The sequence below is a fragment of the Meriones unguiculatus genome, chromosome 19 (genome assembly GCF_030254825.1).
Source record: "Meriones unguiculatus strain TT.TT164.6M chromosome 19, Bangor_MerUng_6.1, whole genome shotgun sequence".
Lineage (NCBI taxonomy): Eukaryota > Metazoa > Chordata > Mammalia > Rodentia > Muridae > Meriones > Meriones unguiculatus.
The window spans coordinates 39883404-39905938 of record NC_083366.1 but is presented as its reverse complement, the minus strand read 5'-3'; the positions used below and the strand labels follow the sequence as shown (position 1 = coordinate 39905938).

The window sequence follows — 22535 nt, the reverse complement described above, 5'->3', positions numbered from 1 at the left end:
ATAGCATTTTCCCTCTCACCTATGGTTCCCAGCTCCAAATTTTTCAGATGTGAGTCCATAACCTGTAATAACTGCAGAAATCAAGAAAGGAAAATAGAGTCATGGATTAGCCTGGTGTGGCAGGACAGAGGTAAAAGAGAAGGGAATAGCAGGATATAAGTACACAAAAGGGAAAATTGAAAGAGGGAGGATAATTATGGAGGGGAGTGTTGTCAATGCAGAAAACAAGATGAGCAAGAAGGAATAAAGAACACTAAGAAAGTTTGAAAAATCAATATGTATGTTTACTTAAAACTATCTATCCTGCATGTAAGCCTATAGATAGTTCCAGTGAAGTTGTACCATTTGGGGAGATAGTGTTCTCTCAAGAGCCATAGTCTATCTGTCGGAAACTCCGGTGTTATACATAAAAAATCTTTGAAATTTCTGGTCATAGACATGCAACAGACTCCTAAAATATTATATGCTGTGTGGATACACTTGGTTACCTCCCAGAAGTTGAAGATAAGTTCTAATTACCAATGACGCTGTGTGCTTGGGATACAAAACCTGCAAAATGTGAGCTGGATCTGCCCTAAAATTGTCCTTGGCAATGACTAGTTTTCATAGGGGAAAAAAAGGCTATTTATTTTCTTCTTCTTCTTCTCCTCCTCCTTCCTATTTTTTTATTAGTTCTTCTTTTTGTTTTTTTTTTTTTTTTTGGTGTCACTCTTGTGGGCTCTTTTATTAAACTCAAATATCTAGCTATGTCATGGCTCTATACAAGTCAAACCATCATACTATCTATACAGTGGTTTTAAAAACACACTTTTTTTTTTACACTATTTTACATGTGCTTTGCCTGGGTATATGTATTTGCACCAAAAGGGTGTCCTATGGATGAATGCTGGAAGGAAGCGTCCTAACCTATGAAACTCTAGTTACAGGAGGTTATGAACCAACATCTGGGTGCTGGGGACCCAATATGAGTCTTCTGCCATATTATCAAGTGCTCTTAACTGCTAAACCAATTCTGCAACTCCACTTTAACAAGGACTGTTATCCTTCCCATCCACACTGATCAACAACATGGCTGACTAGAACCCCAAGTTCCCTCAAGCAGAATTTGTTCTGTGAATTTGTTTCATAGCATTTCTCTCATCTGGTGCTCATATTGAACGTGTTCCTGTTCTCCATACCCAGTCTGGATATGCCGGTAAAATATTGTTGCTTTAGTCTCTTTAATACCTTTCAGATACAGCTTGTGTGTGAGATTTCATACTTTATATCAATACTATATGCTCATAAAGCTGATTATATATATCTTTTATTTTTAAAATGTAAGAGAAAATGTATACAATAAACATTCTGGACAGAAATGTTAGGTGATGCACTGACCCCTTATTCTTGTCTTTTACACGCTAGTGACAAAGACGGGAAACTGTGAACACTCTTGAGGTCTCTGGAAAAACAGTACTTCTCCGGAAGGATGCCTTTAACCAAGTTGAACGTTATTAAAATGTTTCAAAGAGACATAAATATTTTGAAAACCGGCAGCAAGGGCTGTTGCATGCATTCCTTTTAGAAATTTTAACTCCGTTTTTAATGACAATTTTTAAATTATTTATTCTTTTATTAATTACAATTTATTCACTTTTTAGCCCAGCTGTAGTTCCCCTCCCTCATCCCCTCCTAATACAACCCTTCCCACTTTTCCACATCCACCTAACGCTAGCTTATTAGGTCTCATCAGGACTGTCTGCATTGTCTTCCTCTGTGGCCTGCTAAGGCTCTTGACCAGGGAACTAATGTGGCCTTGGCTCTCCTGCAGGCACTGTTTGGCATTCCTTCAGTGACTGTTGAGATCTTTCTGTTTCTCCTCAGTAAGGGCAGTGAGTTGTTGGTTGGCTTTGTGGAGCTGTATTTTGCCACGTCTTGTGCCCCAGAACAGTGCACTAACAGCAATGACAGGTGCCTCCCTGGGACTTCCGGAGCAAAGGAAGACAGGAATGTGTGGGTTGGTGTGCTTTTGGACCCTCCATGATGTCCTGGGCCAGAGGCTGTAGAGTTCCCCAGAAGTCCAATGTTCTGTCCACTGACAAGGTTGTACTACATGGACTTTAGCAAGCAGCTCTTGTCCGTGTCTCCAGCTTCTGGTTCCTATGCCTGTATGTGAATACCATGTGCCTGAACAGCAACCTTGAGGATGGAGCCCTACACTCATGAAGCAGGGCTGGCAGGGGAAGCTGAACTAATGAATGTCACATATTCTGTGTAGGTGCTAATGACTGAATAGAAGTGAGAGCTGCTGTGGGACAAAGTTCCTGAGCTATTTACAGGAATAGCTCAGTATTCATTTGCAGTGTTGTTTACAAAGCAGTGAGCTCAGGACTGTGGCTCTCAATTGGAGTGCATTTTCCAAACCTCCATGGCAATCCATGAAAGATGACATTCCCCCTGGGCTTTCTGACTTATTTAGTGACCACATATCAATGTCTTGAATGTGTTTGGAATTGTGTTACAGTGTTCATTCTTCACTCTTTAGTGAGTGATACCTTGCAATGCCAAGCATTTACTAGCTGTAGTGAATTAACTTTTCTCCCTGGTCATCTCCAGTTTGCAAGAGACCTTCAGATAAACGATGCTTTCCAACATCATTCTTATTCACTAACTCTGCTGTTCATTGGTTTAGAATAGCCTCTGGGACACAGTAAGTGTTTCGTAAATAAGTATAAGAGTTTGTTTTTGTGAGAGTACATTAAAAGGAACAAGAAGGCAGGGAATATTTGGGAGTTTTTAAAGGGTAAAACTCTAATTTGTAAAAAAATAAAATTCCAATCTCAGATGATTGTATACCCTTCTGCGTATCCTCCTGATGAAGTATATAGCAAACTAAACTGCATGGTAGGAATGGTGGAATGGTGGGAGCCTCAACAAGCCTTCAGTTACCCAGTTCCAGTTATATGCAAAAACTGTAATTTATTATTTTAAGAATTTCATTGCTGTGATAAATTAGAATGGTAAAAACAAAGCCATTCCAGCGAAAATAGCATTAGCTCATAATGAACTTGATGTGAAAAGAAATCTCTTATTTCTCAGTGGACACTGCAGGGCTTAGCAATCTGGACATCTCTGATGATTAGGACAAAGGGGCTGAGACCAGCATAACTAAGTACTAAAAATGCTTTAATATTTAGGACTGTGGAATCATGTGTCACTGTGGAACCTGTGTAGCAGGAGAAAATAAAATCTGCCAAGTAAAAGAAAAGGAAACAGGTCATGAGCGTTAGAACTCTTTGTGTAGCTCTGATTTCTGGCCTGGAATTACATTCAGACCTGGATCTGTGAAGGTAGAGCATGCGTGTGTAATGTTTGTACAGATGGAGAGCCATAGACCCACTGCTCCAGCCCATGAGACCCTGAAAAATGACATCCCGAAGAGCCATGAGGAAGAGGAAAAGCCACTTAACTGTGTGTCTGGATGGCAGCATATAGCAATACCAACTATATATCCCAGTTTCAGACCTGTTCATGCTACTGTCTGCTGTGATGTAGTGAAGCAAGTTGGAGCTTATCAGGGAATTAAAGATCCAAAAGAGCAGGAGAAAGGCAAGAACATGGCATGCACTCTGTGGTTTGAGCTTTCTCCAAAGGCTGGTCCTGGGGCTGATGGTGACAGCTTGGACCACACTGAGGAGACAGGTAGTGCAGATGGAGAGGCCACGGGCAACCCTTTCTAGATAAATTATAGTTTTACAGCCAACATCACCTAGGAAATTTCTGATATAGAAAATTGTGGCTATGGTTCTGACCCCTATGCAATAAATAATGATTGTGTTTACAAAAGCCAAGTGGATGAGAATGACATCTATATTTTTGTGCTCAGGACCCATGATGAAAGGATATAGATGTCTCACAAATAAGATGATGTTTCCTAAACCTCCGAGTCCAATAAGTGAAATGAAAATCATTCTCTGGATGAGGTCTCTCCAAATCATCTTCATGCCCAGAACAGAACTAGGAAAAAATCCTTTGAGAAACACAAGCAAGTCAATGTGGTATAGTTCATACTTGTGGGTTTTCTGCTTTCTTTAGTGAAAAAAATCCCCAGCCTAATGTGTAATGCCCAGAATTCTTTGCCAGTAAATACCTGATTTTGTTCTTGTGCATTGTTTTCCTTGCTTCCACTGACATGGGGAAGATGATGACAATTGGACTTAAACACCATGCTGATGTTTACAGAAGAGAGTTACTGCCTTTACAGAAGAAAGTTGTTTATATCCATCGTCTCTAAACTTGTTTATGAGAATGTCTAAACAAAAGTCAGCATAACTCACTGTCTAAGCTGTGATATTGACCATCAACGTAGATGCTTTTCTTCTCAGAAGCTCTTTGCCATCCTGTACATGCTCATGCTTCAAGTAAGTATTGAGCTAGTAAAATCTGTAACTCCTCAAAGATGTCTAATACTTGCCCAAATGGCATTGCTTCTCAGGGTACACTCCTGTGGCTTTTCTTTCTTTCCAACTCTGAATTGAATTGGCAATAAATAAAACAATTTGATAAGGTAGTACAGTAGATATTCTATCCCTTTGCCTTGAGTGGGATGCTGTGATTAATTTTTGTTTCCTAGCATGTCTTGCACGGGGTCATATTAAAGTATTCCCTGCCCCCCATACTGTACTGCTATCCTGCTGCTGCTACTATTACTACTACTATGTGCTTTTACTGACTTTTCAATAACAATATTCTCCCAAAGAAAACTGTCTCAGTCTCAACTTAGATTCCAAACAAGGCACACTCTACCATTCCTTAGGTTCCATGCAACAGTGATTTTATCAGTCAGTATAAAGAACAAGCATCCAAACACCATCACATTGATTTGTGTAAATTTACAGATGGCATTCAGTTTCCGTTTTCTCACTCTGTTTAAAGTTAAAAAGAGGATTAAAACATAAATTATTCATTTTGCTTCTTTTTTACAAATCACAAGTAATTTTATGTGGAGATCTTAAGTCTACTTTTCTACCACTTCTTAGTGTTTACTGCTGCTCACCAAATTTATTTGCGAATTGCTTTCAGCTTCTCCTGTGCAAACATAACACTGACAATCACCCAGTAACAATGAATTTATCTGTGAATTGCTTCAGGTTTCTCCTGAGCAAAGGTAACAATGGCAATCACTCTGTGAGAAGGGAACCCATGATGTTCTCTTCCTGATCTGACTCCAGCCATGATCCTTCATAGCTAAGTGCTGTCCACAGGTCACAAATATGTCTCCTATAACTTTTCTGAACCCCCCAGGACTGTCTGTCTGTTAGTATTCTTATATCAACCCCTCTGTGCTGAGCAAACCTGAGAGATGCTTGAGTGCATCAGTTACTGGTATGCATCCTGATGCTGTAAAAATTGCTAATGCATAAATCATTAACTGAGTTCAATGGTTGTACAATCCTATGCAAATCACAGAAGTGAACTGAAAGAAAAAGTGTTATGCTTGTTCTCTTTCCTTAAGGTTATGGGAGGTCAGTCCAATTAGGAACTCTCATTCAGTAATGTAGTCTGTGTTTTCTTGCATTTACAGTGGAGGAAAACTTCGAAGCTCCTAGTGATACAGTAGATATTATGAACTATCTTGAAAGATAGTCATCAACGTGACTAATTTTCAGTTGTGTTGTCTACATAGTGATCTTTTGATGACTATATATTGTTAAGATATACCTCTTGGCTTTTTCAGATCCCAATAATATGTACTGAAATATGGAAGCTCTCTTTGTTTCTTGAGTGGTGCAATTTTTGGACTGAACTATTATCCATTTATGTCTGTTCTAGAAACTCTGATATAGTTATATTTTATTTTATTTCTTTTTAATTGTATTCAATTTTACGTTTATGTGTATTTTGTCTGCATATATGTCTGGGCACCACTTGTGTGCCTACAGAAGCAAGGATAAAGCATTGGATCCCCTAAACCTGGAGCTGCACGTAGTTGTTAGCTGCCATGTGGGTGCTGATAGTTAAATCATAGAATCTGCAAGAGCAGTAAGTGCTCTCAACCACTGAGGCAGCTCTTCAACTCACATTTATACATTTTAATTAATTTCCCCAAGAATCTTACTTCCAGCTTGTTAGAGTGAATCAATTCATTCTTTGTTCATTGTTAAATGAGGTTTTTGACATGGTAGAAGCTTAAGGGATTCCAGAACTTAAGAAAGGAAGTTCAGGATTCACAAGAACATGCTTTGTGACAACTCAATATGGATCAAAGTTCTGAAATTCCCAATGTTTACATTTATCATCTTGAGCATATTATTTATTGGCTGCTTTCAACTCTATTTTCATATGTAAATTTTATTTAGTGCAATATGGGTGTATTCTGTGTAGTCAAATTGCTGACACACATAGTTCCTAGGGAAGCAGGCAGCATACTCTAAAAATCCATTTTTTAAAATCAGTTGTTTTTGTTAGTATGTACCCTCATATCTGTTTTATCCAGAATTCTCATATTCCATGGTTTACATTGGGTCTAGGAAGAAGGAAATTCACAATAAATGAAATCATGATAAAGAGAGAGTGCTCCATCCACATAGATTGAAGTCACCAGAAGTCATACAGCTCATATCAAAGTTCTCAGTCTTTAGAGGAAAAAAAAAATCACAAAAACATTGTGCAGAAGCTGTAGAAGCAAGAGCTTCCTACTCCAGGCTACACTTCAGCTGCCTCTGTCTCCTACCCCTGTCTGCCCTGTATAAGAAACAGTCCTGGTCCTGTGACTACACAGACTCTCCTTGTGGACACTGAAACCATTCTGGATTGCAAATACGGAAGAATAGACCCTCTTCTCCCTGAATCCTGCCACTCTCCTTTCCCAAAGTTATGGGGAGCCCACATCCTTCTCTCCCACACTTCAGCCCTCCACAGATTTTTCTGATATCAAATGCAGCCTCGTCTACCATGACATGCAGCACTCACCTGTGCAGTCTGTGCAGGACTCAGGGTAGGTGTCCTACAGCACCAGCCAGGCCCTTTTATCAATCTCAAGTCCCTGTGCTCAAGCAAGGTGACAGGATGTCACACCCAGGAGTTTGGTGTCATAAGGGAAGAGGCCCCTTCTGTCTCCATCCCTGAGGCCAGCTCTGCCTTCTCCCTGGTGCTTTGTCTTTCACCAAACCCAGAAATGTTATGATCTTAATTCCAATGTCTCTGAGTAAGCAGAAGGGTACTTAGCAGTGACAGAGGGGTCCTAGAATTTGAACTTAAATCCAGTCTTCCTCTTTTCCCTCCCAACCACCCAAACCAAGAACTTCTTTGGAATCAATTTCTGATAATCCAAAGTGGTCATTTTCTGAATAATTTTCAGTAAGCTATCATTAAGTACTGAAGCCCAGGGCTATCTCCAGTGCCATGTTTAAAATACAGTCACCAAGAGACTATGGGATGAATAGTGTTCTCAGTATTACTTTAAATGTCTTCTGTGAGCTTTACAGTCCATCCTGAGTGGATCATATTTTTTCTGATGCTTTTTTAACTTATTTTTTCATATAATAAATTTTGTTCATATTATTCCCCTCCTGCAACACCTCTCACATCCTCCACAGCCCTCTACCCAGCTTTATGCTCCCTTACTTGTATTTTTTGTCCCCATAACAAAAGAAGCAAACAAAACAAAACAAAACAAAAACCTGAAGAAAATTAAAAGAAACGAAGAAACAAAACCTGATAAAATGAAAAATACCCAAAACAAAACAAAAAAAGCCCACAAAAACATGAAGTTTGTTTTGTGTTAAATAACTATTCCTGGGCATCAGTCCTGCCTGCCTTGAAGTATGCAAAAACTGACTGTCTCCTTTCCTACTGTCATTAATTGCAAATAGCTTCTTGATTAGGGTTGAGAGTCCTGGTCTGATTTCTTTTCTCAGTGCTGGGACCCCATTTGACTTGAAACCCTGCAGGTCTTCTGTGTGCTGTCACAGTCTCTGTGAGTTTATATGTGCACTGGTCACATTGTGTTTGGAAGACATCATTTCCTTGGAGTTATCTATCATCTCTGGCCCTTACGATATTTCTGCTTCCACTTCCAAATAGATCCCTTAGTCTTGACTGGAGGGGTGAGTAAAAACATCCGATTTAGGATCATCTGCTTCAAAGTCTCTCACTCTCTGCACCTTGTCTCCTTGTGGGTCTCTGTTTTGATCTCATCAACGGAAAGAAGAAGCTCTCTGATGGGGTTGAGTGAGACACTGATCTATGAGCATAACAGGATTGCTCTGGTGGTGTTGTATTGCTTTTTTTCTTTAGCAGAATTACAGTAGTAGATTTTTCTCTTAGGGTCATAACCTATCTAGTCTCAAATTCTTGGCCACTTTAGTAGTGTCAGATGGGTTTCAACTCATGGAGTGGACACTAAGTTCCAATGAAAGATGGTTGGACACTTCCGTAATATTTGTGTCCCTACTGAAGAAATGCATATTGCAAGCAAGTCACTGCTGTGGGTGTATGGTTTGTAGCTGTGGGATATTGATGATTAGTGTTTTCCTCTCATGGTGGTACGCTGAATGATTTCCAGCATCATCAGTGCTAGTCAGTAGGGGTAGAGCTTATGAGTGAGAACAAGCTTGAGCTCTTTTGAGTGATGACATAAATGTTGTCAGCAATAAGGCCTTACCATCAAGCTGTGGAGACACTCTTCAATAGCCTGTGGTGTTTGAAGGAGGGTGTATGGGACATACTTTTGTTCAATGATTCAACAATTTGTAACCCAAACTTGGTGGCATAAGATGCCTGGTTGAGGCAATTGCTTCTTCCTTTACATTGTGACTCCATTTAAATTCTTTCCATATATGTCTAAATTTTAGGAAGCTTCTTTAGTAGTAGGTTTTTACATGCCTTTTCAAAAGGCCTTTAGTGTTATTCCTCTCTATATTCCCTCCTTTACCCTTCACGCCCACCTCCCTCATCCTTTAAGTCTTTAATTTTCCTTATAACACTGTTTCAAATTCCCCTTCCCTGGAAAACCCCCTCTTTCTTCCTGGTCACTTCTTAGATGTGTAACCTCTGTGGTATTTAATACCACATTGTATCTAACACCACAGAGGTATCTACTACAACGTGGTGGCATTCTGTTGCTATTTTTCTCTTAGCATCATGACCTATGTACTCTCAAACTCTTTGAGGAAACTTCAGAGTTATTTCCATGGTGGCTGTACAATGTTTGGGCTTGTCCATCAAAACAATGATGTACAACTGTTTCCCTTTCCCTGCACCCTTGCAAACATGTTTTGTTATTTGTTTCATTGATCTTGGTCATTTTGACTAGAGTAAGATGAAATCTCAAATTAATTTTAATCTTTATTTCAATTATGGCTGCAGGGGTTGAACATGTATATATCTTTATGTGTTTCTCAGCCAGCTGTGTTTCATCTCTTGAGAACTCTCTGTAGTTATATATCCCATTTTTAAAGTTGGTTATTTGTTTTGTTGTGTAGCTTTTTTATACTTCATATATTCTACATTGTAATCCACTGCCAGATATATAATTGGTAAGTACCTTTTTCCATTCTGTATCCTGCCGCTTAACGGAATGATAGTGTCCTCTGTTATACAGAGCCTTTTAGCTTCATGGGTTCCACTTATGAATTGTTGGTCTTCATGTATTTAGAAAGTCCATTCCTGTTCCAATGAGTTCAAGCCTGTTTCTTACATTCTTTCCTATCAGGTTCAGAAAATCAGGTCTTGTTGAGGCCCTTGATCCATTTGGAGTTGAGTTTTTGCATGGTGATATATGTGGATCTATTTCATTCTTCTACGTGCAGCTATACAGTTTGACCAGCACCACTTGTTGAAAATGCTGCCTTTTCTTAAGTTCGTAATTTCGGCTTCTTTATCAAAAAGCAGTTATCCATTAACGTATAGAATGATATCTGATTCTTAAATTCCATTCCAATGCTCAATATATTTTCATACAAATGCCATCGATGTTTTGATACTATAGTTTGGCAATACAATTTGAAATCTGTGACGGTGATATCATCATCTATTCTTTTATTATTCAGTATTATTTTTTGCCAACCTGTTTTTTTTTTTTTTTTTTTTGTATATGTATGTGTGTTTCCATTTGAATTAGGATTTTTTTCTCACTTTCTGTAAAGAATTGCAATGGAAGTTTCAGAGGGATTGCATTGAATCTGATGATTGTTTGGGGCAGGATGACCAGCTTTTCACAGTCAATCCTGTATATCCAAGAGTATTGGAGAGCCTTCTTACCTCCTGGTGTGTTCTTTAATTTCTTTCTTCAATGTCTTAAACTTTTATTATAAATGTCTTTTACTTACTTAGAGTTATCCTAAGAAAGTTGTAGGCTTTTATGAAGGGTACTGTTTCCCTGATTTCTTTCTCTGTATGCTTGCCTTTAAGAAAGCTACTAATTTTGTGTGTTAGTTTTGCATCCTGTTAGAGTATCGAATGTATTCAATAGCTGTGGAAGTTTTCTTGTGGAGTCTTTATGTATCATTAACTTTGACATTTTCCTTCCCTATTTGTATCCCCTTTGTCTCCTCAGTTGTGTTATTACTCTGGCTATGACTTCAATTATTATATTAAATAGTCAAGGAAAGATTGGAAAACCTTGTTTTGTTTCTAATTACAGTGTAATTACTTTGTGTTTTTCTCCATTCAGGATGATGTTATCTCTGTGTTTGCTGTAAATTACTGTTGTTATCTTGAGGAATACCCCTGTCTTCCTGGTCTCTCCAAGGCTTTTCCTAGGAAGAGGATGCTGGATTTTGTCAAAGACCTTTTCTGCATCTGAGATAGTCATGAGTTTATTTTTGTCTCTCTGTCTATTTATATGTCCACAGTGAATCATCAGCCAGTATGGACTGGACCTTCCCCTATCAATCATTAACAACAACAAAATCCCACTACCTTGTCTATAGGTCAATTTGATAAAAGCATTTTCTCAATTGGCCTTCCTCTTCCTAGATGACTTCAGCATGTGTTAACTTAACAGGAGACTACACAGCACACTGGTATACCCATATCAATATGCAGACAGCTGTTGCATGAAAGAGAAAAAGACTCTTCTCACCCCAGAAGATATCAATCACTTATATCTCCTTGGGAAGAGGGTCTTGTGACTTTTTAAGTTTGTTTATTTGTTTATTTATTTTCAGTTTGGTGAACTTCCTTAGGCTTGTGAGTCTCCTTGCTCTGTTCAAGATGGAATAATTCAACCAGAAGGAAACAGCTATACAGCAATGTCCATGAGGCAATCCGTCATTGTGGAGCAATTCCACAACAGTATGTCAAGAGTGATGGGTAGATTGTGACTTTAAGCCTCACATGTGTCACTGTCTTGCAATGAGACTTGAATACCACCTAAGTGAGGGCTGGGGGGAAAGAGACAGGGCGACACAAAGAAGGACACCAAGTCTAGGCTATGATCTAGGTGTCAATTTAATAATAGTAAAACCAACACTTATATAGCACAAAAGTTGAAGCAGTTTCTCACTGAGGCAATTCTACTTAGCCAAAACATACGAGGGTTCACTCAAGGTTACACAGAGCCTGCTGTCTGGTTGCCATGGTTGCACGGAGTTTCTCAGGGTCAGAGCCCTCTGCTGTAGAATTGCCAGGGTCAGTCTCTGAGACAGCAAATTTTAGATTATAGCCAGGGCCAAGAGGCCGAATTCCACTGTTCAGATGTGCATTCCAATTTGCCATTAACTTCAAGTAGGCTGCCACACACGTGAAGGATCAAATATTCACAGCATCCTTTGAAGGAGAACCTTATCCTTGTACTTTCTATGTACTTTGTGACTATCATTCATGGTCTTTAATGTGTGAAATTGTATTATTAACTTATTTATCCTTATAAGCTTCCTTAGCACTTTTGGAAACAGCACCATCTAAGGACCAGAGGAGACCACTCTGCTGCTGGGAGTTAGCAAATCTTACTGGTCACCTCCATTATGCCTTGTAAGCTGAACCCACATGACAACCACCTTCCTCATTTTCCCTCTGTAAACTGTTCCTGGGAAAGCTTGGGACACATCGTAAACAGGTTCCTTTGCAGATACATACTCTTTTTCAAAAGAAATGTATTTGTTTAATCATTTTATATCCTGGCCACAGCCCCCGCCCTCCTCTCTTCCCAGTCCCACTCTCCCATCACTCTTCCTCTTCCCTTGTTCTCCTCAGAAAAAGGGAACACCTCTCATAAACTCATCATGGCTCATTGAATTATATCAGGACTTACTCCTCTTTTGTTGAGGCCAGACAAGGGAGACCAGCAAGGGGAGAGTGGTCCACATGCAGACAACTAAATCCATGTTAGATATGACCCACTCTCTTCTTATTGCTAGGAGACCCACATGAAGACCAAGTTGCACATCTGTGTAGTGGGCCTTGGTCCAGTCCATGCATGCTCTGTGGTTGGTGCCTCAGTCTTTTAAAGCTCCTATGGACCCAGCTAGTTGACACTGTTGTTCTTCTTTAGGACCTTCTATCTTTCCCCACATTCCTCCACAAGACTCCCCTAGTCATGTGTCTCCAGATAGTCTCAGATATCCTCCTCCTGTGTTTTCCCTTCTCTCTCCCTGCCCTTTGGCTCCCACTCTCAGTCTCCCACCTTCATTTTACTCCCCACACTCTCTCCCATCCAGTTCCCTCTCTTCATCCAATTTGACGTCCGTTATATTTCTACTTCTGGATGGGATTCAAGAAGATACATACTGTTGTTGAAGGTTAAAATTGAATATTGAGTTATCTTTTAGTTAATTAGCGGTTATTCCTAATCCAGCTGTATACCCAAATCATCATAGGAAGACTAGGATTTATTTAATTAACCTAGAGTACAGTGCTGGGCAATAATTACTCCATCTTAACCCTCCAAGCCTGTAGAGTTTTCTTCCATTCAGAATCGCACATTATATTTGCTTTTAGTCATATCTTAGGTCCAGTTCATCTCTCCTCATGGTTCCAAGTCCTTTCCTGTTGATCTCTCCAACTCCTCCCACTTGCTCCTTTCTTGACCCTCCAGACCAAGATGTTCAACCTTTTTCTCTCCATTGCACAGCACTGGCTCGTTGTTTTATTGAAAATATAGGGAAGAAATGGTGGCATGTTACACAAACTTGAGACAGGTGATGCTTAGAAGAAGCATCGCAATGCAATATCCAGATTGAAACCAGGTAGTGGGGTAGAGAAATCAGCATTTGAATGAACAAGGGTAAATTGCATACATTCCACAAAAACGTTATACCAACAACATACTCTTCATGACTAGCGAACAACAAATATTTAAGAATCATTTTCCAAAAGTAAATATCAGTATTATTGTGTGTCCCCTTGCCTGTTTTACACTCAGTTCTCTGTGACAATGGTATTATGTTTTAGGTATTCAGTGCTTTAATAAGTATGAGCCCAGTCAATTCCATCAACAGAATGGTTCTGAATATATCACAGACTAAGAATGGCTACAAGTACTGTTATTTTATGCTAAAAGTTAAAAAAAAAAGATTTCTCTCCCTCTCATGTTCCTGAGAGATGCAGTGTTACAGGATACCATGTGTACATGTTGGCACAAACATGTTTAATGGTATATGTGTTGAAATTGGAGGACATGTTGGCACAAACATATTTAATGCTATATGTGTTGAATTTGGAGGTGAATTCCTAGGAATTGGTCTGTCTATCTATCATATGATTCTAGGATGAAACTCAGATTGGCTAGACAGTATGGAGTTTTCTTGCTGAGCCAGCTCATTAGATTGAGGTGTCCCTTATGTCTTCCCATTTGGAAAATGAAATGGTGTCTAGGGTTACCTTGTGTCTTCTAATTTGTGTGTCTTTGTTCCACAGCGTTAAAGTTTTCTGGGGTATATTTGAACCCCGAACTGATTCTGTGTTTTAATAATAAATGGCATTTTAGGCTTCAATATTACATTAAGCTACATAGTTTTTTCAGTGTTTATGGTCCAATAGTTAAAGCTGAGCCACCCAAAGACATCCAAAAGTTTCTCTTGTTGAAACACAGTCAAGTAGTCTATAGTGTATATCCAGGAGAATGCATTTGATGGGCTGTAAGGTGATATTTGAGTGAGAGGTCTCAGTTTTGATTCCTGAGTGAACGTGAACTGAGAATGCAAAACAGCAGCAGCAGCAGCAACAACAACATCCCTACAACAACAACAACATCTCTAAGATACTATCAGGTATCTGCAACTAATTACCAGTTTCTCCCGACCCATCCTTCGCTGCCTATATTTAATTGTATGAACCAGCTCACGGACCCACTTGGGCTTGAGATTCAGTATCTAAGTATTTTAAGAGAGCATTTTAGAAGGTGTAGATTAAGAAATTCCTTAAGTATATTAAGGAAGCATTTTAGAAGGTGTAAAATCTAGAGGAGTAATGGACCTTTGTGGTGGATCTATTTCCTTCAAGAGTGACATCTTTAAAAGATATTTAATATCTTTAAAGATATCTTTAAATTATCTTCGTAGAAAAATATCATCTGACAAGGAGAATTTCAGAGTGAAGGCTGGCAAACTCTTGAGTAGCCACAGCTTTGTATATCTGAATATATGGAGGCCCCAGCCAAAAGCAAGGTCCTCAAAGGGAGGAGTCTCTGAGGGGTGTAGGTTGCATACCACATAGAGGAGGCTCTAGTCTCTTTTGTATTTACATTACACCTATTAGTAAAATCACGTGGTATTTGTCGACAAATAGCTGATTCATTTCATTTAGCATGAAGTTCTACAGGTTCGACTAGTGAAATGGAGTGTGTCCATCATAAAGAAATGATAAAATTTGAGGTGATGCATATATTAATCCAATTGTCAAATATCTTGTGTTTCCTGAGAGCATAATTGTCCCCTTTCCTGGGTTCATTCACTGTCATTTACATATGTAGGTTCTGACTATTTCCATTATCTATTGAAATTTGAATTTATGTTCTAAGCTGACTTCTAAAGAGAAATTTTAAATTAGCAACTCTGTGCCACTCTGAGTCTAGGCCATCCTTATTCATACTATATAAAAAATTATATACATCTCCTGTCTACCATTTTAAGACTTTTTAAAATTAAATTTAAAGCTTATTTTTGTGTTCCTGTCTATTTTCAATGTGTGCCTTAGCACCCATGTGAGATTGGAGGACAGCATGAGGGAGTCAGTATCCTTCTTCAGAGACAGATCAGGTTGTCTGGGTATCAGCAGTTGCTTTTACTTACAAAGTAATTTCTATAGCCCCCTGTCTGTTCTTAAGTTTGAACAACCTCATCATCATCAGTCAGATTAATCACATCTTTCTTCACTTCTTCTCCATGTTCTTAAATCATTTCCTTTTGAGCCCAGTTACACAGACTGATTTAGAAGGTGCTTGATTTGTCTGGTTCTTTATGTCAGATACTTAGAAAAAAATGTTTTAATATAAGAGCTGTAAGAATAACATGAGCAATGGTGTCACCTACAAATAAGTGGCATTTACATGAGGAAGACAAGGAGCTGGATGGATGGTGAAGAGACCTGCTCCTCTTGCACAGGACCCTGGTTCCTTACCCAACACCCACATCATAGGACACATGACAGACTGTAGCTCTAGTTCCCTGGGAACCAATGACCTCTTCTGCCCTGCGTGAGCATCTGCACAAATGTGGCACTGACTCACACAAACACATACAGATAAATAAAAGAGATAATAGAAACAGACTATTTGGTAACAATACCACAATACAATACACATCACTTACTTAAGTTTTGCATAGACTGTGCAAGCTTGCAAGAAATTAACACATATTCATATTCTCAAGTAGATCCATGATGCACCCAAAATGTTTACAAGGGTTCTAGTTAGATATGACAGGTAATTTTAAATAATAAGACATAAACCTACTTCTAACTATATTACAATTTCATGTTCAATGAATATATCAATAAATATTTTTCAGAATGTGTTCATCAAGTTTTTATGTATGGACCCAATTTAAGAAACTAAGCAGTGAATCCTGTATTTAAATGAATGTAGAATCAGATCCTTCTGCAGCTCTTTGGTGATAAAGTGCTGGACGGTGCTGTGAAGAGCACCCGGGCATTAACAAAGGGCAGGTGCACACGAGCTTTAGTCTGCTTCAGTCACACTCAGTGATTCATGTTGGAAAAAGACAAATTTTTCAGTCATCATGGAAATATAGACAAATATAAAAAGAAATTCTATTGTGTATTCTTTACCTGGTTTATCTCATATCTACAGTCTTTGTTCCTGCAAAGAACCATCAAGAATATAACAGTAATGAAGTATTTCAATGCAATTAAGTTCTGTTACTGGTGCATTGGGCTCCTATTGACTGAATGCATGGTGCATGTTATTCTTTCATAATTATGTAAAATCTTTTCATAGATGGATACTTATAGATACTTTGAAGTGCCTAAAATAGCCCCATGGTACTAATATTTAGCAAGAACAAAGTCAGGTAAAGGATAACTAAATTTTTGGAATAATATAATTACATTGGTATGAACTTTGATGAAATTTATGAACTTTAACTGCATGCTTCCAGTCATTGTAGTAGCAAAATCATTTTTACAAATTCTAGTTAAAGTGAATTTCTCAGTGCTGGAGAAATGGCTCAACTGTTAAGAGCACTGGATGGTCTTCCAGAGGACTCAGGTTCAATTCAGAGCAACTACATATTGCTTGAGAACCATCTGTCAAATCCAATTAGTCACACAGGGCATTTGAGAATCTCTTCAGGCTACTACAGGCTCCATGTTTATATGTGCTACATCATCATGAGGGCAGACAAATTATTTATACAAAATAAAATAATAGAAAAATTAAAAAGTTAAATAAAGTCATGTAAAAAGAGTAGATGGTGGAGAATGAGGTTTCTCTATCACTGTAATTTGCTAAGATTACTTTCAGTGCAAGACTTGAGTCACCAAGATAATTGTTTGAGAATAAACATGTTTAAACTGCTGTGTGGAAATGTGTCTTACCCACAATTCTGCAGAACTAAGAGTTTTTTTCCCATTGATTGAACATACAAATGAGAGAGATATTTTCTCAATTTTTCCCACTGAGCATGCCAACACTCAACCAGAATCCCATCCCTGTGAATCAACACAAAGGGGCTAAAAGTTGCATAACCAAGGGTCAGAAATCCATGAGTATTTGCCATAAAAGTACTGTCACTTGAAGAGAGACTTAAAAATACAGAAAAGGCACAATCTGTCCAGTAAAAGAAAACAAAACATAGCATAAGAAGGAGGACACTTTGAGCAGCTCTCAGCTCAGGGGGAGTTCTGCAGAGAAGCTTGGAGTTCTGAAGGTAGAGGACATGCTGGTGGTGCTTGTGGAGAAGAAATACCATGTAGCTACTGGCCCCTCCCATGGCACCCTGAAACACTGCATCTCTCAGGACCATGAGAGGGAGAAAAATCCATTTTATTTTCTGACTTGGTAGCATAAAATAGCAATACTTGTAATCACTTTTAAGTTGTGATTCATTCATTCTTGTATTTGTGGTGGAATGGATTAGGTTCAGACCTATTAAAGAATTGAGTATCCAAAAGACTGAGAAGAATGGAAGGATGTGCCATGTAGACTTTGGACTGAGTGTCCTCCACCCAGATGCTCTGGGACTGATGATGATGGCCTGGACCACAGTGAGGAGACTGCTGGTGCAGATGGAGAGGCCACGGGCCACCCTCTCCAGGTAAACGAGGATCTTACAGCCTATATCATCTAGGAAGTTGCTGAACCCAAAAGTTTCTATTGTCTTTGGCAATCCTTTTACAAGAAGGATTATAATGTGTGTAAAAGCCAAGTGGATGAGAATAAGGTGTGTGGGTTTCCTCTCAGAGCCTCCCCACCAATTGAATATATAATTCACAGAAACAGACATGTTCCCGAGAATGCCAAGTACAGTCATGAAGACAAAAATTGTTTTCTTAATAAACTTCAAAAACATTTCTTCCTTCCTGGTATACAGGATGCAAATACATTTTAAAGAAAGCATCAATAATGCTAGACATTAATCTGAACAGCACATTTTGCATAATAGCATTTTCTGGTTTCAAGAGGTAGTGGTGGACACACGTACTGTTGCAGATTAGGTTCCTGGAATCCCCTCCCCTCCTTTTTTTCCTGTGGACACGGTTATTATGTGTGCTCTGAAAGGTGATTGATAACTGCTATTCAAATCCAAAGTTTTAAAGGAGATTTTTATTTTTAGCTCCACACTAGCAAAACTGACTTTTTCGTGTGTGTATGTTTTGTGTCTATGTCCCTCTGCACTTCTGAACTTATCCTTGTTACATCTCAGCATAGTTTAATTTAACGCCAAGATTCCCAACCAAAGTTTCTTCCTTTGTTTCTTATTCTATTTTTTCATGTTTTCCACCAAATCCTCAATGCCTAAGGGTGATATTTAACCTGTCTCTCTTCCCCACATTAGACACAGACGCTGGGAAGCCTTGCTGGTCAACACCTTTAACATCTCAGATGTAGTAACTTTAACTTTCCTCTCTTTTCTCTGTTTGATATTTCTTTCTTATCTGCATCTTGATTAGCATAACAATTTCTAGACTCACATTTGGTTTATACATTTTGTACCTTCAGACTCTATATCTTAATATTTTAAAAGTGTTTATATTGACTGATCTGTGATTTCACATCATATAAATGTTCACTAGATATCTTTTAAGGTGGTCTTGTATGTCAAGTCAAACTTAATAACCTTTCTAGACAGTGTTCCCAATTTAAAGGAAAATCATCAAAAGATATGGAGAAAAATTCATGCAACTACCAGGTTGCAGGTAAGGAAGGTATCTAGAGGAACTTCCTAGGAGAAAGGCTATCAGAGAGCTGTGATCCTAATGGATGACTCAGGGCATCTGTGACAGCAGTGAAAGACATCAGGGTATCTAAGGGAGCATGGAGCAGCTCTGGACCAGGGGACGATGATGTGGATGAAAGAAGGGAATTGATGAGATTGCCTGAGATGAGTGCAGTTCATGAGTTATGACCTCAGTGTCAGCTGCATGTGGTACACTAGTTTGAGGTATACTGCTGTGAGCAGGGATTTCCCTGTCTAACATGTCATGATGACAATTGCCTCTGCAGGGCCTTGTGAGCAGCAGTTATGTCAGCTTTGCTTTGCAGCCTGCTTCTCCTCCTGTTTCTTTCTTTCTTTATTAGGTTTTAACCTTTATCTTAAGTTTATCAGAAACATAGTATTACAGTTACATGAAGTAATCAATTAAATTTAAAAACACAAAATAAGGGAATTTCCTAATTGAATTGTATTGCTCACCTTCTGACTCATGGGCATCTGAGTTTTCAATCTTGCTCTACCTGAAGCAGATTCTGTATTTTACTCCTTTATTCATTGTGCATTACAGACTTCACAGTAAACATACAGATCAATGTAACCTGTTTGCAGGCTGCTCTGTTCTATATCAGTCCAAACTGATTCCACAATTTAGACCTTGGCAGGATGTTATTCATTGTGTCTGGAGCTCCATTCTCATGCCTCAAGGATTTATGCTAAGCTTTGGACATCTTTCTTAGGTTGAGAGGAACATGACTGCATGGGTTTGTGTGTGCTCTAAGTACTTGGAATGTCTCTTTTTACTAATCTTCTTTCTGCTAAACTCACAGGATTATGTTAATGTCTATGTCCTGAAGACCTTACATGTGACATTCATGAACCTTAGTTTCTTCCAAGGTTTGGGTTCAGCTGGCTTCATGACTTTAAATGTCAATTGTGGCCTTTCATCTGCTCATCTAGTGCATTCTAGAAATCACAATACTAGCCTAAGTATATGAACACAGTGAATAATGCTTCAGACACTGATAACAAACACATCAGCATTCACTAACATATTTACAATAAAAATTAAGTATTTAGTCAATGATTGGAATCTCTTCACCCTATGTCATGGTGGAAAATATTAATTTTTTGTTTGTCTAATGCTTTGTTTGTCTAATGTCTAATGCTGGGCAGCTCATCTTTTGAGTCATCTCTTTTCCAAACTTTAAATCATATTTGATATCAGCTTCTAATCTTTTAATAATCAATTCCTTCTACTGAAGTGGGTAATCCGCAAACAGATATGTGATTCATCTCCCCCATTATCTTCAAAATTGCTACCAAAGTAATTTAAAAGACTGGGTGATCTTGTGTTTAGAGAGATGGATGATAACATATCTGGGTCTAGCCCCCAAGTCTTACGAAGGTTACATCCATCCATCCCGGTTTTCTAAAAAGAAGCAAACAAAAACAAAAACAGATCATTGTTCTTTGCTGCTTAGTGATGAGATACAATTAAGATGAGCTATTTCAAGATGTACTAGTTCACAGCCTGGATCCTTAGCAGGAATTCTCAGGACTGCAATGGTAACTGTTATGCTGAGTGGTTTACATTTATCCTCATGAACTAGGCACACAGGCATACAATGACTGAAGTTGAGATAAGTATGTATAATATGTGACAGAGTCGAGAGACTGTAAGGATGGGTACTGAAGGGAAACTTTTCAATTAGGAATCTAAAGTTACTGTTAAAGAAAACATATGCCAATATTTGAAAAGTGAAAAATGCATCAAAAGAAAAAAATACAAATTTTATAAACACTAAATGACACTGTTGGATTCATAATGCTGGCAAGCAATGAGGGCAAAAAATAAGATTTTTGTTTGTTTTTCTTTGTCTTGTTAATTTTGAGACAGTGTCTCCTGATATAAATCAGGCTAAGCCTCAACAGTTATCTTGCCTCAGTCTTTCTTGTGCTGATGTTACATATGTATATCATTATGCTTGTCTCAAATTTTTAAGAGATTGCTAAAAATCTTCTTTCTGTTACTGATTTCTTTTACGAAGTTAAAGTCTTTGACCACCCCCCATGAAGGAGGAGCATCCTTGTCAAGCCACAGAGGAGGATATTGCAGCCAGTCCTGATGAGACCTGATAAGCTAGGGTCAGATGGAAGGGAAGGAGGACCTCCCTATGGTGGACTTTTACATGGGCAGGGAGGAGATGAGAGAGAGAGAGGGTGGAGTCTGGAGGGAATGAGGGAGGGGACTACAGCTGGGATACAAAGCTAATAAAATATAATTAATGTAAAAAACTAAAAATTTAATTTAAAAAGAAGAAGTCAAGGAGGTACCCTTAGGCAAAGACCTACCCAGTGCTCTGTCATGGCACTGTAGCCTGAGAATGGGTAGAGACACCTCAGCATTTCTGACCTATTTCTCTGTCTCCAGGAACTCATCTCTAATCCCTCTGGAGCCAGGTAGGACCCTTGTCAGGGCCAAAAGCATGTGAAATACCCAAGGCTCACAGAAACTCTCCGTCACTCCCTGGCTTAGTCTGACACACACACAGAGACTTCAGCTTTAATGAAACTCTATGGCACAGTTGAAGGTATTAAAGATCTGACCTCCGTGGACTCCCCTGGACTTCTGTGGTGCAGACAGGCTCTGGAGCAGCTCTGGAAAAGTGACCCTTGCTAGGTCTTGTTTGTAATGCCTGTATTTATTGGGCTCTTGGCTGCCATCAGGTACCGTGGACATCAAGTTTCATGTCACAGTGTCAGGGGGATGGCTGGCCTCTGCAGGGCCTCAGTCCCTGAAGCACAGCTTCCCTCTCTCCCCACAGTTACTACATCTGTTTTGCTCAGAAGTTATTTCAAGCTTCATTAGGGTTTAATTATCTTGAGAGGAAGGATATGTGGTGAGAAAATGAACTAACCAGGTTTCTCTTGTCTGAGTTTTCTGCATCTCCTGAGGACTTCCTGGATACTCACTTAGACCCTGTGCTTGCTGATTCGGTCTGTGTGAACTCATCCTTACCTTGTTGAATTAGAGGGCCTTGTTTTCATGGTGTCCTTCATCCCCTCTGGCTCTCATTCAAAAAACAATGCTTATTTGTTACAAAACTTCAAGAACACTTCTCAATCTTGTTATTCCCAGGAGTGTTCCTTCCGCATACTTTTTACTGTAGTTCCTAGGAAGTTTTTCCTACCTGTATACAGTATGATGTAAAGAAATGTATGTGCAGCACTGAGATTCGAAGTGGCAGTATCATCATTTTGTTTTCATATGTGAAAGCACCATTGGGTTGTCATAGGAGATGAGTTAAAGGTCACTTGTCTTCCTCTGTACCCTTAGTGATGGTGTCTCCATACATGTAGGTATAGCTGAATCATAAAAAGGCAAGAAATGCTTCTGGAAATGAAAGGACAGCTTTTGAGGAAACTAGAATTTCCATTATCATCTATTGAATGGAGAAATCCAGGTATAGAGAAACTAACTTATACATTACATATGTCAGGCTAGATAAAAATTTAAATGTAACAGTTGTTGGCCAAAACAGCCTCATCGGAGTCCCAAACAACCTAGGCTGTTGCCAAGACCGTATGTTACTCTCCGCAAACTGATAACAAGTCCCTATTGCTGAAGACCATTGTACACAACTCATTAAAATGGAGATGTCGAGTGGCTGCCTATATAGATCATTCAGGCCTATATTCCAGTGTCTTTGGTACAGGATA

General features: G+C 38.9%; 2 protein-coding genes across 2 annotated transcripts; both read right to left on the bottom strand.

The window, feature by feature from the left end:
- Positions 1-3074: 3074 nt before the first annotated feature.
- On the bottom strand, positions 3075-4073 carry LOC110544118 (putative vomeronasal receptor-like protein 4). Its single transcript, XM_021630225.1, has one exon. It carries the CDS (start codon positions 3981-3983, stop codon positions 3075-3077), a length of 909 nt encoding a protein of 302 aa, XP_021485900.1. The 5' UTR covers positions 3984-4073.
- Positions 4074-16973: 12900 nt separating this feature from the next.
- On the bottom strand, positions 16974-18073 carry LOC132649209 (vomeronasal type-1 receptor 4-like). Its single transcript, XM_060372479.1, has one exon. The coding sequence runs from the start codon at positions 17997-17999 to the stop codon at positions 16974-16976; it is 1026 nt and encodes a 341-aa protein (XP_060228462.1). The 5' UTR covers positions 18000-18073.
- Positions 18074-22535: the final 4462 nt, after the last annotated feature.

What these genes read in the sequence shown, in the direction of transcription:
- LOC132649209 (XM_060372479.1), bottom strand. Translation starts at nt 17,999, where the DNA reads ATGCTTTCTTTAAAATGTATTTGCATCCTGTATACCAGGAAGGAAGAA.
- LOC110544118 (XM_021630225.1), bottom strand. Translation starts at nt 3,983, where the DNA reads ATGAAGATGATTTGGAGAGACCTCATCCAGAGAATGATTTTCATTTCA.